Raw genomic sequence first — 18,775 nt, 5'->3', positions numbered from 1 at the left:
TCATTTTCATTGCATTTCTTTCAAAAGAGTTGCTAAATAAAATACCATCGGTCCTAAATGTTTTCCTCCTAAAGAGTAATGTTTAAGGTACATTTGGAATAATGTTTGTGGATTACAGGATGAGCATAGATCTTGGAGAGAAAAGCAAAATGCACACAGCTGATTGGGAAAAAATAAAAAAGGAGAACAGGTAAAAGGAAAGAGCACAACATTCTTGGGAACAAGAACCTGCTTAAGTTGACTTAATCATTAACTGTATATATTGAGTAAGTTATTCAGAGGTGAACTCGTATCAGGCAGAAAGGTATCGAGGATCAAATCAATAGATACAAAACCTGCACAATACATGAGTGTGGTATTTTTTAAAAGTAATTTATGGCTGTGAGTGGATTCACTTAACTCCCCTCAATCAACCCACCATGACCATGTGCTCCAGGGCAGCTTGTTGCAGAGATATCAGATAGTGGCACAGAAAAGGGACTTAAGAAGCAAAATAAAGATCTCTGTGAAGACATGACTGCACCTCTTGGTTTTCCAAAGCTGGTGTGCTTGGGGTCAGTCCCCAGTGCCTAATGGGCAAACACTAAATGTGTTTTTTGTTTTCTGGGAGGGGCAGGGACAACATAAAGACAGAAAGAAAAAGGCACGGACTATATTTCAAACAAAATCATCAAAAAATCACAAAATAGAATGAGACATGTTGGAAGGGATCACAGAAGGTCATCTGGTTCCACCTCCCTGCTCAAGCAGGGCTGTCCCAGAGCACATGGCACAGGATTGTGTCCAGACAGTTCTGGAATATCTCCACAACATCATTTCAGGAACACATTTCATAGAATCATAGAATCATAGTATTGATTGGGTTGGAAAAGACCTCCAAGATCATCGAGTCCAACCCTTGGTCCAGCTCTAGTCCATTTACTAGATCATGGCACCCAGCGCCACGTCCAATCTGTGTTTAAAAATGTCTAGGGATGGTGAATCCACCCCCTCTCTGGGCAGCCCATTCCAATGCCTGAGCACTCTCTCTGGAAAGAATTTTTTTCTGATATCCAACTTAAGTTTCCCCTGGCAGAGCTTGAGCCCATCGTGCCCCCTTGTCCTATTGCTGAGTGCCTGGGAGAAGAGACCAGCCCCCACCTGGCTATAACTTCCCTTCAGGTAGTTCTAACAGTGCTGAGGTCACCTCTGAGCCTCCTCTTCTCCAGGCTAAACAAACCCAGCTCCCTCAGCCTCTCCCCACAGCACTTGTGCTCCAGTCCCTTCACCAGCCTTGTTGCTCTTCTCTGGACTCGCTCCAGCACCTCAATATCCTTTCTGAACTGAGGGGCCCAGAACTGAACACAGTACTCAAGGTGTGGCCTCACCAATGCAGAGTACAGGGGAAGGGTCACTGCCCTGGGCCTGCTGGTCAGGCTATTTTTGATACAGGACAGGATCCCATTGGCCTTCTTGGCCACCTGGGCACACTCTTGGCTCATGTTGAGCTTCCTGTCAATTAGCACTCCAAGGTCCCTTCCTGCCTGGCTGCTCTCCAGCCACTCTGTGCCCAGCCTGGAGCGCTGCAGGGGGTTGTTGTGGCCAAAGTGCAGGACCCGGCACTTGGCCTTGTTGAACTTCATCCCATTGGAATCAGCCCATCTCTCAAGTCTATCCAGATCCCTCTGCAGAGCCCTCCTGCCCTCCAGCAGGTCGACACTCCCTCCCAACTTGGTGTCATCAGCAAATTTGCTGCTGATGGACTCAATCCCCTCATCTAAATCATCAATAAAGATGTTAAACAGGACTGGACCCAACACAGACCCCTGGGGAACACCACTGGTGACCGGCCACCAGCTGGATGCAGCTCCATTCACCAGCACTCTCTGGGCCCGACCCTCCAGCCAGCTCCTAATCCAGCAGAGGGTACACTTGTCCAGGCCATGGGCTACCAGCTTTTTTCCTATCATCCCTTCTGAAGTGCAGGAACAGCACAAAACACGTGGGGTTTTTGCAACAAAATTCCCTACAGTTTGTCCTGGTGGATGGAATGAGACCAGTCAAGTATGAAAAGACAACTCACAGCCAAAGATATTGTCAGAATATTCCTTAACAATTTCCTTCCTGGTAATGGACACAAGTCCACAGACCTCATTCATCCCTGTTCAGAGAGCCATAACTGAAATTAAACACACACTGATCTCGACCCCCTCCTGTAAAACTGTCAACATTTCTCACTTAGAGAGTTGAATGGTGTGCACCCATCACTGTTTGCAAACAGAGGTCACAGCCCCACAGCTCCCCTCTGCAGCAGGAGTGTGTGTCCCCTTTTTGCTCCCTTAACTCAATCACGATTCCTGCTGTACTGCAACCAAAATCTATTCTGATAAAATTAGCACAATCCAATTAAAGGACAAAGTATAGGCCTTAATTAAACGTTCTGATTATTCTGAAGCCATCTTTTTTTTTTTTGGTTCATCCTGAGTTTAGGCCTGTAAAAGCATACAAATTAGAAAGATTGAACATGATCTTGTTTCACCATTTATTGCTTAAATTTCAGTAACAAGAGTTTCCCAAAAGTATGAAAAGAGAAGTATAAAAAGAAAAATGTGGGATGTTTAACTTATTCAGGCCTCTTCCTTTTATTTCACATTTGTATAGCACTTAGGTAAAAGAAGGAAATAAAAATAGTATATCTTCTTTTAACTACATTGAGGATGTCCAAATACTTTGATACAGCAAAATATTGAATAATTTGAAAAGGTTAACAAGTTATTTCCTTCTGTATACCTATTATTCTCTCTAATGGTAAAGCTGAATATTTCCTGTCTGTGACAAATTCCAGTTTCAAGTTTGTGTGCACCAGGAAAAGTTGCTTGGCTGTGGAATTCAGCTTATACTCCCTCCCTACAGACTCTGCTAGGGAAGACTCAGTGAAAAGAACCCAACCATCAGCCCATGGCCATCAATTAATTCCTGTAATTCTCATTACAAGTCATATGGATTTCCAACTCTTTCTTCTTTCACTAATTTACATTTTTAAAAGCACTTGATAATCTCTCCCATTTTTAGTGACGCTGCACTGGCAGCAACCTCAGTCAGCATTTCCTTCATGTGAGCCACACACAACACAAGGAATCTGCAATTCCAGCCCCCAGATCCATGATGGGAGAAGGACACTGACCTCAATCTGCTGAATGGCCTCTTCCCGCTGCCGAATGGCCTCCAGATCCTCCTCGGTGATTTCCGAGAGCAGGGCTTGCTCCTGGCTCTGGTTCTGCCACGTGCCATCTCCTCCATTGAAGATCTTCTCATCATCAGGTAGGTCAGAGAAGGGGGCCTTGGGGCTCTGCTGGGGTGGGAGAATGGAAAGAAAGCAAAGGAATTGGAAGTGTCATCCAGTTTTCCCCAGGCTTAGTGGGGAAAGGAAAACATTAATATAATAGATGGCAGAAAGGTGTAGAGGAGGAGAGCAAGTGATATGGGAGGAAGAATTCCAAGTCTCAAAGGATATGTAGGACCTGAATTCAGATCTTTTGAGCCCCAGCAAGCAACTTCAAGTTTCCAACACTTCTGACAGAACAAAACATTTACATGCATCTGAAAAATGACACATTTGCCCTGTTTAATTTTCCTGTAATTTCTCCTGGAATTAGACACTTTCTCAGGCACACAGAAAGCCAACACATTTGTCTGGAAGACTTTATGAACCAGCTTTCAATTCTCAAAATAACAAAGGATCCAATCTTGTCCATCTATGAGATAAACAAGACAGCTCATAAAAGGGGAAATCATTCCAGTGATGTGGCTGCAGAGGCATCAGCTGGAGCAACTCACAGGTCTGTGGTGTTCACTCTGTAGAGCTGGCCTGATTTTGCTGACACATCAGATCACAGAGTCACAGAATCCCACAATGGTCTGGGTTGGATGGGACCTTAAAGATCATCCAAATACTGCCAACACTGGGGCTTTTGTATGAGGTATGTAAAATTAGACTACATTTTTCCTGCAGAAATATCCTGAAGTCTTAGGAAGCTTTCCCATTCACAGGGCTGGATCCCAACTGTACTGCCCCTCAGCAACCACACTAGAAGTCTCACTGAACACTTGAACTTCAAGTGCTACAGTCTAGAGCAAAGAATAATTTTCTTTGCTTTGAAAGCAGAGTAGTGTAAAATTTTCTATGAGAAAATGCAGCTAAGGACTTGTAAATTAGCTACTGCTTGTATTCATATGTGTCAAAGAAGAGCCTAATTGCATAGTTTTGTTTGCTTAAGTGCACTCGCATTTATGGGAGGTTTCATTGGGAAATGAACAAATCTTTTGGGAAAAAAATCATTTGAGCACTTTGTTTTGGATTAGTCCTGATAAGTATGAAGTTATTCGTATTCGCTTTGATAATCTTGAAAGATTGTCATAGAATCCTAGAATGGTTTGAGTTGGAAGGGACCTTAAAGATCAGCTAGTTCCAATCCCCTGCCATGGGCAGGGACGCCTTCCACTAGACCAGATTGCTCCAAGCCCTGTCCAACCTGGCCTGGGATGGTACTCCCAGAACTTCTCTAGACAACCTGTGTCAGTGTCTTGCCACTCTCTGAGTAAAGAAATTCTTCCTAGTATCTAATCTAAATCTCTTTCCTTTTATTTTAAAAGCATCCCCTCCTGTCCTATCACTACCTGCCTGTGTAATATCTCTCTTTTTTAAAAGCCTCCAAAGTGCTTTTACACCCTCAGATACCATTTTCTGGGTAGATAGATGTTCATACTACTTTTGGGAGCTGCACTTATATTCAGATCCAGATCTTAAGCACTTGTTCAAGATCCAGGTGAATCTGCACTCCAGGTAGGGGCAAAGGTTTAAGAAGGTGTTTTCCCAGCTTTTAGTTTCTGTGCCTTTGTTAGGTTCAGTCTAGACTGGACTCAGAGAATGAACTGACACAAGGTTGCTTTGGAGGCTGAGCTCAAGTTCTAAACTAAGAAACACTCCTGAGGGCTCCAACCCTGCAACTTCATGAGTATTCCACTTCAAACAGCGCTCATGATCCTCTAACTGGCTCTTGAGCTGAGCATTGACTCCCCACCAACAGTTACAATAAAAAAACCCACTCAAGTGCTTCTGATGCTCTGAATTTGAAAGAAGAAATTACAGTGGCCACAGCACATTCTTGACCTCAGTGTCCCCGGAGTCTCTGAAAGCCATAGGAGTAAACAAGCACCAGTGCTCAGGGGGATGTTCAGTTGTATCTGAAGCACAAACACTGGGGCTTTTCAACGAGTTGTGCCTGAAAAATAAAAGTCTTTGCTGTCTTGCTGTGGATAAATCTTCAGAAATATTAATTGCCCTGAATTCCCACACAGGGAACAGAAATTGAGGCCATTGCGCAGCTTTCTGGAAGGACACAGGATTGGAGAACTGGAAGGACTGGGAAGACTCAAGTGGAAATTGCAGTGGAAACAACACCAAATCAGGGCAAGAATGACAAAGCTAACCAATTGTGAGGGAAGCAGGGAAATGAGGGGAAAAAAAATCACTTAAAAGGTGTTTTACTGCTGTTTTTTTTGGTTGGAGATCTGCCTTGCAGGAACTGTGGAGGAGGTGTTGAGAAATGGGCAATATTTAACGCATTTAGACACTGTAGCTGGCTAAACTTTGAAGAATATCAGGCATCTGTAAATTCTCTAACTCTCTAACTCTTCTTCAGTTCTTTAAGAAGTATCCAATTTCTGTATTTAGAAACCAAAGAATTTTTGTATGTGCCTAAACTCAGTCTTTGTCTTATGAAATTAATTAATTATTGTCATCATACCTAGTTGAAGGAAGGGAAAATAGCACAAGGGGATGAAGGCAGTGGGGTGGTGGAAGAAGCAGAGGGAAATACAAAACTCAGCAGCCATCAAGTATCATTCCAAATATGAACATACAAAAATCTGTGATATTATTGTCTTACTCTGTTTCACCTTCTGCTTCCCAGGGATCTGTTATCTACCGAGAAAGGGTGTGTGGGATAAAATTCATAACTTAAAATCAGTCTGAAAATTCATTTACACCTTAAAAGATGTATTTGAATGGCATTAAGATACTCTGGGGGTGTTTTGTTCAGTAATTATTGCGTCCCTTGGACACCAACTTCTCTGGCAGAGCATTTCACTGCCAACAGCATGTACTAATGGAGTCAAGAAAAACAACCCTCGGGGTTTTCTGGTGCTTCATTTGGAGTGACAGAGGTGTCCTCTCATCTTCACCAGTGGGCTGAGACAAGCAGAGGCAGCTCTACTGCACATCACCAGGAGGCTGGAAGAGCCCAAGTGTCTGACCCTCTGAAGATGAAGGAAAAGTGCTCTAAGGAAACTTGTCCACTGTGGTTACTGCAAAGACAAAGCACCATGGACCTAAATGCACATGAGTGGACATTTTAAACCATGTTTTGCTATGCACAATGAATATCAGCAGAAAATAACAAATCTACAAGTGTTCAAATGTTTCCTGTTCTGATGTGGGAGCACAGGAACAACAGGAGAGCCAAAAATACAGCAAACAACTCTTCAAATTATATTAGTCCACGGAATAAAAGAGTTTTATCACAAATACATTTGATCTTGGCCTGTGTCAACTCTATTAGTTGGTCCTGTTATCTGTAAATAACATGAGCTCCCTCCAAATTATTCAGATAGTGCATTGCAAGAGATGCTGCTCAGTGATTTCTTACAAAAACCAGCCATTTATGTGTTTAAATAGGTAAAGGTCTAGACACAGATCTTTTCCTCTTAACAAAGTAGTGATCTAAGATAATTTCAGAGCTGCTGAAGGCAATTACATGAGTTTGGATCCTTAACATCTTCCGAAAATATCCAACCACGGCTGCTGAATGAGTAAATCAGTAAACAACAGGATGAAGGGGGGGCTGATATTTCCTTCCAGACAGAAAAATGGCTCCATAATAATATTAAATACAGTCACCATGACCTGCTTTCAGGGTCTGTGTGCTGTGCTAACGAATTAAAAGTGATTTTGTGCTGTCCATGGTACAGAGTCCCTCATTTCTGTGATAAAGGGAACAAATCCTAGATCTGAAAGTGTGAAGAAATCTAATCACTTCTAATACTTGTGATTGAAAGCTGCACAGAGCTTGGCTTATCAGTGGTCTTCATTCCCTTTTGAGTTATGTTCATTGCCATGTCTGACAAAACATTTTATTTATAGCAAGAAAAGATCTGATGGAGGGCACTCACTGAGCCTCCACAGATAAAGTTCTCTTTGACAATGCACTGGAAGGGGCCATAACTCCCTACACAGGCATTTCCACATTAAATTTGATTTAGTGCCAAATTTTATGCCCTGTGAATCTCTGTGCAATTTTCTGTTGGATTTCCTTTCATAAATTGTTAATTGGATGTGTTTGAAGTTGTTCTTTTGTTGAAATTTGCCTGTGGCAGATCTTTGTCAAGATGTATCTATAAACTGAGCCCTGCCTGGAAAAAAAATGATAGGGAAGAAAAAAGTTGAGGATATCTGAGATGCTCAGTAGTTCTTCTTAAATTAAATCCTTAGGACTGAGGGTCATACTATGCTGTTGTTCATCATATCTGAAAAATTATGCCCAGGCACAACATTTTTCCTGCTGGATAAAATCTTTCCACTAGGATAAAATCATTGCTGCTTACAACTACATTTTTTTATCAGATTTATTCTACCAATGGTGAGATGCTCTATGCAGCTGCTGATGGGAAAAGGGGAAAAAAAAAAGAAAAAAGGTTATATCTGGATAGTGACAACTTTTGCCAGTGTCTGCATTTTACCTGTGTAAAATCTTTGCATCACAAGTGGCACATCTGAGACCCCTCCAAAACCAACTCCCTTCAAACCCTCTGCCTGCCTCTCTCCCCATTTATATATTAGGAGGGACAGAATATCACAAGATTTACAACCCCTGCCACATAAAATCACCAAGCAAAGGATGGAAATGACCTCTCTTCTGTTTCCCATATGGTCTTTATTCCACCACAAGCAGAAAGCCAGTGGGGACTCCATTAACAGAACACCAACCAGCCTTCCCAGCTCATCTTCAGAGAGCTACAGGATCTCCTGCTGCAGGAGGAGTGTCCTGGTACCCCCTCCCATTTACATCCCTATCCTTGATGATGCCATTCCTGATCACCCATTACATGACTGTTCCCTTATGAGAAATTCAGGGCATGAAATGTTGATGGGAGATGGATGAGAAATGGCTCTTAGTGCCAGTGAAATGTTTGGTGATTTCAAAGGAAAATTTCTTTTCCAATCCTCATCAAAAGCTGAAGCTATAGAGAAAAATTACACAACAGACAGAAACAGGGAGAGAAACACGGTCCCTCCAGCTCAGGTTAGTACAAGACAGATAATAAAGGTGAGAAATGAGATGGGCCTCTCACAGTGTCTCCAAAAAGAACTGTAAGAGTTGATGGAAATAATCAATATTTATTGAAGCTGGATTTACAGACTCCATTCACCAGAGGAGTGGCACACCAGAGGGAGAGGAGAATGAAGGCTGAGGAAGACATTCACAAATTTACACTCTCAACCTCAACATGAAGGCAGCAGAGAAAGGGACCTAATCCTGAGATCAGACAACAAGAACTCATTTCTACACCATCTGCTTCCACTCCAAATTCAAACAGGAGTTGTGTCCTGGAGAGGAGGGTTTCACTCCTGACTGTGTGTGAAAACACGGAAAGAAGACACTAACACAGTATCTCAGGAGGGACATGACAGAGCTGTTGGCACTGTTCAGGTGGGGAAGGAGAGCAAGAGGCTGGAGAGCAGCTCTGTGGAAAAGGATCTGGGTCCTGGTTCATGGCAAGTAGAATTTGAGTCAGAAGTCTCCTAACTGGACTGAAAAACTAATTCTGGAGAATAAGAAGGAACACAAGCTCCTTTTTTTCTCACTACTACATTCACATGGTCATTTCAAGACTTGACAGCAAGACCGTGGAGGGTGCCTGGAGACAGCTCACAAATTCCTTTTTACCTCAAGTCTATAAGAGCACAGGTAAAAGTAGCCTCACTCATCTGAGCTCATTTTGCAGTACAGACTGCAGGTTGTTCCAAGGAAATCTTCTGCAAGCCTGTAAACAGCATTTTAAAGCTCTCCTATGACTCAGGGAATAAAGCAGGGCAGGTTGCTCCATCTTCTCCAATCTCCAGAAGCCTTCTGCACCTCTAGCAGGGATAAGGCCAGCTCCAGCAGCAAAGAACACACCTCCCACAGCTCCTGCAAACTACCACATCTCCTTGGGTAACATTTTGGCTCGGGCTTTCAAACAGAATGCAAATGCAGAGATGTTTATCTCTTGCTTTATAGTACATACAGACACATAAACAGCCAGGCAAGGCTTTATGAGGATATCCTGCTCCCACCAGCATGCAGGCTCAGAGATTCACATTTTATTGCACGTGGAATAATGAGGCTGGAGTGTCTGCATTAAAGATCAATAAAATACTGTACATGGAGGAGCAGGGTGCAGAGCACTGCTGGAGTTACGCTGCCTGACACATTTTTAATCTCACACTGGCACTCCAAGCTGTCTGGGACAAAGCTGGCACAGAGCAGCCAGTTTGGCTGGACCACCCACAATATACAGCCAGGTTAAGATGACAGATAAATCGGATTAGATGATCTTTCCCCAAACCATCTTTCCAAAACAACTAACCTTGCAGACTCAATGAGATTTAGAGCTGTATCATGCCAAGCAAAAGCCCAAAGCAATTACAGGTAGAAAGGCCTCAGGCAGGCACAGAACAAGCAGCCTGGGACTTCTAAATCTTTTAGAGGAGTGAAATAGTGATATTACAACTTTGCATTATCTCTCACACAGAAGATCACAGCAGTGATTGGTAATCTGAGCTCTGTTATCTTAGGAGAGGAGCTTCCCACAAAGACTGGGAAAGAAATGCATCACAAGGAATCACAAATCAGCCATTGCCTGCTCTTCCTTTTCACTCAAAAATGGCCACATTTAAAACCATCATGAGAAGGGCAGCTTTTGAGTGGGGTATGTTGAGTCCTTCCTGCATCACTGACGTGGGCAAAATACAGAAATGCATTCAGCATTTTCTTCAACTTATGCAAATTTGATTACTCTGCTCCAATGTAGCATGAGAAAAACCAGGATGGGAAAATTAGCATAAAGGGAGGGGTTGAAGTGTATTTTTATTTAAATTAAATAGAATCCTTCATGTGTTTCTGTCTTTGCTCTCAATCAAGGTGTTTATTTTTGAATAATATGAACATGAAGTTGAGCAAGAAAATCACCATTTCTACCGGTTTCCTGCTACAGAATTTGCAAGAAATTACTAATTTTAAGGAAAATGTGGCGACAGAAACTATTTTGCTGGTTCACTTTTCAGCATTTTAAAATTTAATCGTTCAGGTCTCTGCAGTCATGAGGACTAAGAAAATCTATTCAGTTTCCTGGAACTGGAAGAGACTCAGTAACAGAGTACCCAGTTCATACCTCCTACTGTTTTCTTCTTCTTTAATTTTCCTTCAAGACTTTATTACTTCACCAAATTCATTCTGAGCAATCCTGACCTCATCACCTAGGGCTGCTTGAGTTCAGAGTCGATCTTACTGTACTCAGGGAGAGAGAATTAAATGACCTGTCTGTGGTAGATGAAGAAAAAGAAAATAAGCCAAGGGCCTGAGGTTTAGCTCTCTGATAACCGAGGTGCTTTTAAGAAGCACAGCATATTTCCACCCCACAGTGCAGACCAAATTTAGAAGGAATGTCCTTCCTACCAGGCCTAGATGCCGGGGCTGACACTCATTTTGCTCATGGAGCTCATCAGCTTCTAGGTCAAACTTCAGTTGATCCTGAGGGCTGTATTTTGCCACGTATTTTCACCTTGGATTATCGAAGGAAGGCAGTTTATCTTCTTCCTATTTCCAGTCCTTCTTTATTTTCCTCTTGATTTGGCAAGATTGCTTCCCATGCAAATGGATGATGCCATGGTGATGTGAGTGAAACAAAACAGCATCAGTGAAGAGGGATAAACTTCCCCTCTCTGTAATCTGACATCCTTTTCTTGTCAAACCCATTTCATTGCATGACTTTAGCCTGATTACACAAGCTGGGCTATCACCATCTTCAGGTGGCATCTCCATACACACAGTGCAAGTGGATAAGCATTCCTTTAAGTCTGTCAGGAAGGAGAGCATTCATTGGTATTTTTATAGCATGGCAGCACATTCCTAAAGCTGTTCCTGCCCTTTCCTGGCTGTCTGTATTCCATTCTCAGAATTCTCTGTCTCTGCACAGCTCTGCTGCTGGCACCACATTCTGGCTGGTGATGCTGTCTGAGAGCTGTGCTGGACATGGGCCCTGGATCATGATGAGAAGCACAAACCTGCCCTGCTCAGCTCCCTCCCCAAACAGCTGAAGCCCCAGCATTGGTGTAAATGGATCATGCTTGAAGGAGCTCACAGACACATCAAGGCTGTCTAGAAAGGCCCGTGTTGTGTCTGCCTCCCAACATATGTGCCACACAGCTGGTGAGCAGGTTCCTGCTAGAGAGGCAAACAAGGGGGAGGATGAGTCACTGGCTCACTCTACAAAACACATCTAGTAAAAAAAAAACCCAAAACCAAAAAACAAAGCAAGATGTCTTTTTTCTGGGTTCACATGGAGTCAAGAGCCAAATTCAGCTTGATTTCCTGCAGCAGAGACAACCCTTAGCATGGGCACAGTGCCACTCTGGAGCAGTGGAAAAGTAGAAAGATGCTGGAAATAAATGTATGTCTTTTTCTTTCAAGGAATAGACTGCTTTTTTGCTTTTGTATTTTGTGTTTTGCTTTTGGAGTGCTCAGTCACTTTTTTTTTTAGAAACCTGTTTGACTCCCACAAAACTTCATCAGTATCAATCTTTTAATCTCTTTTTCTTACTGGCCTTTGGCAGGGTTTCAGTGGACAGCTCAGGGTCCAAGGAAATGTTCAGAGCCTGAGACTGAGGAACAGTTTCATTGAATATCTCCCCATTTTTCAGCCCCTGCCCTGTCTGCATTCAGAATGCTTCCATTCCTGCCCAAATCAGAAGCCAAATTAGAGGCACCTTGTCCCCACCCATCTGGAAGACAGTGGTGAGTGGTCAGTTGATGGTAACAGGGATAAGGAGACAAGACAAGGTTCCTGCCTTGTGACAGTAGGGTCCACCTTTGTGGCAGAGGAAGAGAAAAGTAGAAGCTTTGAGTGGCCATCATCGGAGAACATCTACAACTTTTGGCACCATCCACAAAAGAATCATAGAATCAGTTGGGTTGGAAGAGACCTCTGAGATCATCAAGTCCAACCCTTAATCCAACCCCACTTTGATTACCAGATCATGGCACTCAGTGCCACGTTCAGTCTCACCTTAAAAACCTCCAGGGTCAAGAATCCACCACCTCCTGGGCAGGCCATTCCAATGCCTGATCACTCTCTTTGTAAAGAACTTCTTCCCGATATCCAACCTAAACCTCTCCTGTCAGAGCTTAAGCCCATGCCCTCTTGTCCTACTGTTGGTTGCCTGAGAGAAGAGACCAATCCCCACCTGGCTACGACATCCTTTCAGGTAGTTGTAGAGAGTGATGAGGTCTCCCCTGAGCCTCCTCTTCTTCAGGCTAAACAACCCCAGGTCCCTCAGCCTTTCCTCATAGGACTTGTGCTCAAGTCTTTTCACCAGCCTTGTTGCTCTTCTCTGGCCTCATTATGAATAATCATATAATCATAGGATGGGTGGGGTTGGAATGGGCCTCAGTGATCACCTCATTCCAACCTCCCTGCGGTGGGCAGAGATACCTTCCCCTAGACCAGTTTATTCAGACCCTCATCCAGCCTAGTCTGGAACACTTCCAGGGATTCAGTGTCCACATTTTCTCTGAGTAACACATGCCAGTGTCTCACCACCCTCACATTAAATAATTTCTTCCCAACATCTAATCTAAACGTCATCTCCTTCAGTTTAAAGTCATTCCCCCTTGTCCTGTCACTCCAGGACCTCATCCAAAGTCCCTTTCCAGGTTTCTTGGAGTCCCTTTAGGCACTGGAAGGGGCTCTAAGGTCTCTCTGGAGCCTTCTCTTCTCCAGGATGAACAGCCCCAGCTCTCCCAGCTCATTTCCATACCAGAGCTGTTCCAGCCCTCTGATCAACTTAGAGGCCTTCTCTGGACTCATTCCAACATGTCACTGTTCTTGTGTTTGGGCTCCAGAACTGGATGCAGAACTCCAGGTGGGACTTCTCAAGTGCAAAGCTGAGGGGGAGTTGGGAATAATGCCAGCATTGTCCAGAGAAAACCCTGGAGCACAGGCTTGACCTACACTGGGACAACAGCAATACCTCTGCAGGAAAACACAACCTATTTTCCCCTCCAGGCTTTTCTCAGCAAAATTCTGTTATCCACTGGATTCCAACATCAGGCATCAGGACAGAAATGATCTGTCTTCCATTACAAAGGATGGTCAGCACTTTGGTCCTGCTCACAGCAATTTTATTTTCAACACTAACTCAGAACAAAAAGCAGGTTACCACAGGCTGGTAAAATGATGTGATGGATGTGTGTGTGTCCTAAAAGGGCAATGGAGCTGGGAAAGGGTCTGGAGCACAAGTCTGATAAGGAAGAGCTGAGGGAGCTGGAGTTTAGTTTGGAGAAAAGGAGACTGATGGGAGACCTTGCTCTCTACAACTTCCAGAAAGGAATTTGTACCAGGTGGGGTTTTCAGTCTCTTCTCCCGGGTTACAAGAAATAGGACAAGAGGAAATTGCATCAAGTTGTGCAAGGAGAGGTTTAGATTGGATAACTGGAAAAATTTCTTCACTCCAGCGGTGATCAGGCAGTGGAACAGGCTGCCCAGAGAAGTGTTGGAATCACCAGCCATGGAAAGGTTCAAAAAATGTGTAGATGGGGTGCTTGGATACAAGGTTTAGTGGTGGCCTTGGCAGTGTAAACAGGGAACTTGATGATCTCAGAGGTCTTTTCCAACCATAATCATTCTATGAGTCTATGAAAAGTTCACACTTCCTCAATGCCATGTAAATCCACTTTTTTTTTTTAATTTACCTGTGAATTCACTACAATAAAGCCTATTGATCCATCCCTGACTGCAGGCAGCAGCTTGTTAGGTTTCACACTAATACTGTACACAAACCTTTAATTGTTTTTCATCAGGACATTTTTGGTTTTAATTAAAAAACAAACATAGGAAATAAAAATAGGAAAAGGATACAAACTGGCAGACACCTGCAGTGAAACAGGAGACATTAACTGAATCAAAATGAAAATACTGAAAATCTCATTTAGGGCTATCTACCAGCACTGCCGTACAACTGTCATGGATCGGGGACAAGGCCTGTGATCAACCTCTGGTGAACCCACTCACAAGGACCAGAAGCATTTAAAGGGCTTGTCCAGCTCAAGCTCTTCTGAGCATCTCAAGTAAAATGACCTTTAGGAAAGCAAAGACACTGGGAAGATGATGGAAGAAGTAATTGCTAACAAAGACCATGTAATAGTGTTTGGCTACTGTTCAGAAAGGTAATCCTGAAGATTTGCTCCTTTTTTACAGTCCCTCTTTAGATTATTTAAGAAAGGATAAATCCAGGCAAGTGAACCTGGCATGTGGTTTCTGTGAAATCCCCCTATGCCACATCAGTTATGGACATTCCTCTACTGTATTTTTTTTTCCAGAGATGGCTTTGGGAACAGTCATAAGCCCTGTCGTCTTAGGAAAGGCAGGAAGACAATCCCAACACAGCTTAAGTGGGTTGTGTTTTCAGCCAGCTCAGCTGGATCTGAATGAGCACATCTGTCTGTGCTTATTGTGGAGGTTCTGCTGTTGCTTTTCAGTCAAGAAAATAACCAAGGTCAGGGGAGCACAGTCTTTATGGGCTTTTCCTTATGCTTAGACAACAAAATAGGGCTTGAGTAAGACCAAGGGGCTTTCTTCCAATGTTAGCTACTGTTCCTGGGTGCTCTGATCCTGAATTGCTTAGGCAGCAAGTTCCTTGGTCTCTTTTAAGTGACGTATCTGCTGGAGGTCACTGCTGACAGTGTATAATCCAACCCCCTGAAATTTGTAAAATCGCTCATGTCACAGAATAGTTTGGGTTGGAAGGAGCCTCAAAGATCATCCAGTTCCAACCCCCTGACATGGGCAGGGGCACCTTCCACTGGGCCAGGTTGCTGCAAGCCCCATCCAGCCTGGCCTTGAACACTCCCAGGGATGAAACATCCACAGATTTTCTGGGCAACCCGTCAATGTCTCACCACCTTCACAGTGAATATAGTCCTTATATCTAACCTAACTCTGCCCTTTTTCAGTTTAAAGCCATTCTCCCTTGTCCTGTCACTCCAGACCCTTGTCCCAAGTCCCTCTCCAGCTTTCTTGGAGCCCCTTCAGGCACTGGGAGGGGCTCTAAGGTCTTCCTGGAGCCTTCTCTTTTCCAGGCCTTAGCCTGTCTCCAGCTTCCTGAACATCTTCATGGTGTCCTATAGACACACTCCAACAGGTCCATGACTTTCTTATGTTGAGGGGCCACAGAACTGATTTCCTGTTATTACCTCCTCATGCTTTCAACCAGACTTTGAGGGGTTTTTCCCTTTTCCTCCAAACTTCAGATGTTACAGCCCATGGGATACAATCATCCAATTGGCAATGCTACGATGAACTAAAGATACTTGGAAATTAGGATTTGGTTGTAGTGTTGTATATCTAAGTGTATAATTATGGCAGAAAACTGCACTGCAGAGCCTAAACAGGAACTTTTACAACCAAAAGGTTTTTAGCATTTGTTCCTAAAGAGATACCTTTAGTACAATAGAGATCACATTTTTTACTAAAGTCCCAAAACATCAATGGGGACCTTCCCAGGGGCCATTCCTCCCGTCAGTCCTAGACTCTTCATGCAGGAGGAGGTGATGGTTCTTTCTCCTGACCAGTAACAGTCCCCATCTAACTCAGTCCAATTTCCCAACCTGTAAACAACCTTAAAATACAAGTTCAGCTGAAGGGAATTAAATGCTTGCCTTGATTTCTGTGAGCTGTGACAGCAAGGACTGACATGGATCAGAGGACATTGTTTTACAGAAAATATTTAACAACTAGTCAACTTTATTTGGAGGATGTAAGCTTCAATCTCAAAAAAAAAAAGAAGAGTGACAACTTGAATTTCAAGGCATATCAAGTCAGGATATTTACTGGTTTAAAGAAAAACACAATAACAGCAGAAATAAAATTATTTTCTTCCTCAGGAATAGTGATATAGTTATTACAGATCTAGGCAAAATCTCAAGGAAGAGAAACTAAAGATATTAGGGAAATTTAGACCCAGATGTGTATTCGGTCCCAAACTGCCTGCAAAGTGAAATAATGAAAATAGAAAGTGTAAGTGTTGCTACAGGGAACAAAATCTTACCCCTGACTTAGTTTGTCCAGGGAGAATGAAATAGAAAGAATTTGGCAGTTTGCTAATTTATCCTGCATGAGTTCTTTATAGGGCAAGATGAAGTGAATCTAACCTTCCAAAGGGTGACAAGAAATAGGAAGTGCCAGGAAAGAAAGCAGTGAGGAGCAGCTTTATTATCCTCATGTGCTTCGTGCTGTCTCGGTGATATACATTCACAGAGATGTTCACCTTTCCTTAGCTCAGGAATTCAGTCCCACACCACCCCATTAGCATACAGGTTATGAGGTTTGAAAAGCTCCCTAAAATGTTTCCAAAGCAGAACATTCAGGGAAAGGATTAAGATTAAAAAAAAAAAAAAACAAACACTGAAAGGTTTTCAGCTCAGCGCCTCCAGAACGTGACATGTAACAAAATTGTCCATAATCTCTGCATTTTTGCAGTTAATATCAGGACAATGTCTTACCTGTGTCAGAGGCAGGAGAGGCCACAGATAAGCATTCAGATAATTTCTACCACAGATTTTTATTGCACTATTATTTTTATTTATTTTACTCCTGGTTTAACTGTGCTATTGACTTTCCAAACTGATGGGGCATTAACCATCCACACAACTGTTCTTTACTAGTTTTGGCACTTAACCTACATGTTTCTTTCCTACCATCAGGCCATTCTGGCTCCTATCCTTTAACTCTCTGAATAATTCACCTGGTATTCATTTGTATTTTCACCTTGAAAGTATTTATAGACTGTAATCATGTCTCTATTGATACTTTCTTCAAGACTATTTAATTTAGCTCCCTCATTTTCTCATCTGATGTTTATAGACTATACACCTCAGGTTATTTTACTTGCCCTGTTCGTGTTCTTTTTTATTCTCTCTGTATATACCCAATACCCTTCCCAAGACATAAACTCCAAGACTTCATTGCTTGTGCTATAAAAATATATTTCTCTTGGAAACTTTCAGCCAAACAGAGGAGAAATCTTGTCACATGTTGGAGTCTGCTCTGGAAACTGCTGTGTGGGCCTTTGACTGGTTGGTTGACTTGTTGCATCTTGACAATTTTCCTATTTGACTGAGTCTCAAAGGACTCAAATCTGATAATTTTCCACTTCTCCAGTAATAAAGAAGTAATGAACTGATTCTGGAAGGCTTGGACACACTCACTGAATTAAAATCATATTTCACTCCCTGAAACAGACCTCTGCCATTGGAAGAGGATTCTCTCTTTGGAAAGATGACAGTTTTCTGTTATTCCTTGAAAGACTAGTTTGCACCTCAAGCTGTGCATGCAGCAGTGCACAGTATTTTCTAGTACATACCCTTTTGTTCCTTTGTGTGTGCGGAAATGAGTTTTATACCACATAAAGCAAGAGTTTTCACTGCACAAGAAGCTCCTCAGTAACACACCTGGATGTGCAGGTGGGTACAGGCACACACCCATGGGCACTGCCCCCTCTCTCAGCCCAAGGAGCCATGAATTTGGGGGGAGAAAGGGATCAGAGTGAACTACAGGACGGGTGATTGCAGGGAATTTATCTCCTTCTTCTCGCTGTCTACTCAGTACAGCAACAATGGCTTCTCCAGAAGGTGATTCAACCAATAAATTATGCCTTTCATTATTTTTTTCCTTTTCTCCACTGCATTTCTAGGAGCTCTAAACTGCCCACAGAGCCAGTGAGCTCCATCCTGTTAAGAGAGAAACCTAAAGTTGTCTGCCAGTTTGTCCCAGCAGGTATCAGATGCCATTCAGAGAAAGAGGGATAAACTAGGCAGACACTGGCTCAGGACTGGTGGTATCGACAGGTAAGTGGGATCTCTCCTAACACCAATTTGAGGTGTTTACACAGTAGATATCTTTGTTTGAATTGATCAGCCAAGTTGAACTGCCAGAAATCCACCTCTCCAAGCTTTACATACCCACAGTGGAAACACTGACCTCCCAGCTCCTTATTAAGGCTCCCATTATAATCAATAAAGACATGGTCAATAAAGCCAATGGAGATAAGAGCCTTATTCTCCAGATTAAAAAGATTGACAGCTACTTAACATGAGATTGTGTCTTAGACTATAAAGCGAGTCTTGAATGTCAGGCTTGGAAGCAGAGATCTACACTGCACATGCCCAGGTGTGGCCAAGGAAGACTATGGAAAAAAAACCAAACTGACATAAATAATATAAAAAACCTCCACCAACACCCCACCCCTCCCCCCCCCGTCCCCCTTCCCCCCCCAGATTGTTATTCTTTCCCTAGAGAACATTTATTCTGCTTAGCTCAGACACAGCAACTCACACGTGGAATATATAAGAGAGATTCCCTGTTCAAGCCATGCACGGTTGGAGTTCCCAGTAGATTTATTAGGCATTGGATGAGGCCAGTG

The 18,775-nt window shown here is 43.0% G+C and overlaps 1 protein-coding gene across 3 annotated transcripts in view; it reads right to left on the bottom strand.

Moving 5' to 3' along the window:
* Positions 1 to 18,775, bottom strand: part of TSNARE1 (t-SNARE domain containing 1) — a 501,884-nt gene that overhangs the window by 231,732 nt on the left and 251,377 nt on the right. For 2 of the 3 annotated variants that reach the window (XM_071553024.1, XM_071553026.1), the window contains exon 9: positions 3,164 to 3,331. In XM_071553024.1, the coding sequence (XP_071409125.1) occupies positions 3,164 to 3,331 (168 nt within the window). The remainder of the gene's footprint in view (positions 1 to 3,163; positions 3,332 to 18,775) is intronic. The other variant, XM_071553027.1, reaches the window with a different exon arrangement.

Source organism: Pithys albifrons, chromosome 4 (genome assembly GCF_047495875.1).
Source record: "Pithys albifrons albifrons isolate INPA30051 chromosome 4, PitAlb_v1, whole genome shotgun sequence".
NCBI lineage: Eukaryota > Metazoa > Chordata > Aves > Passeriformes > Thamnophilidae > Pithys > Pithys albifrons.
This window is presented reverse-complemented; position numbering and strand designations above follow the sequence as displayed.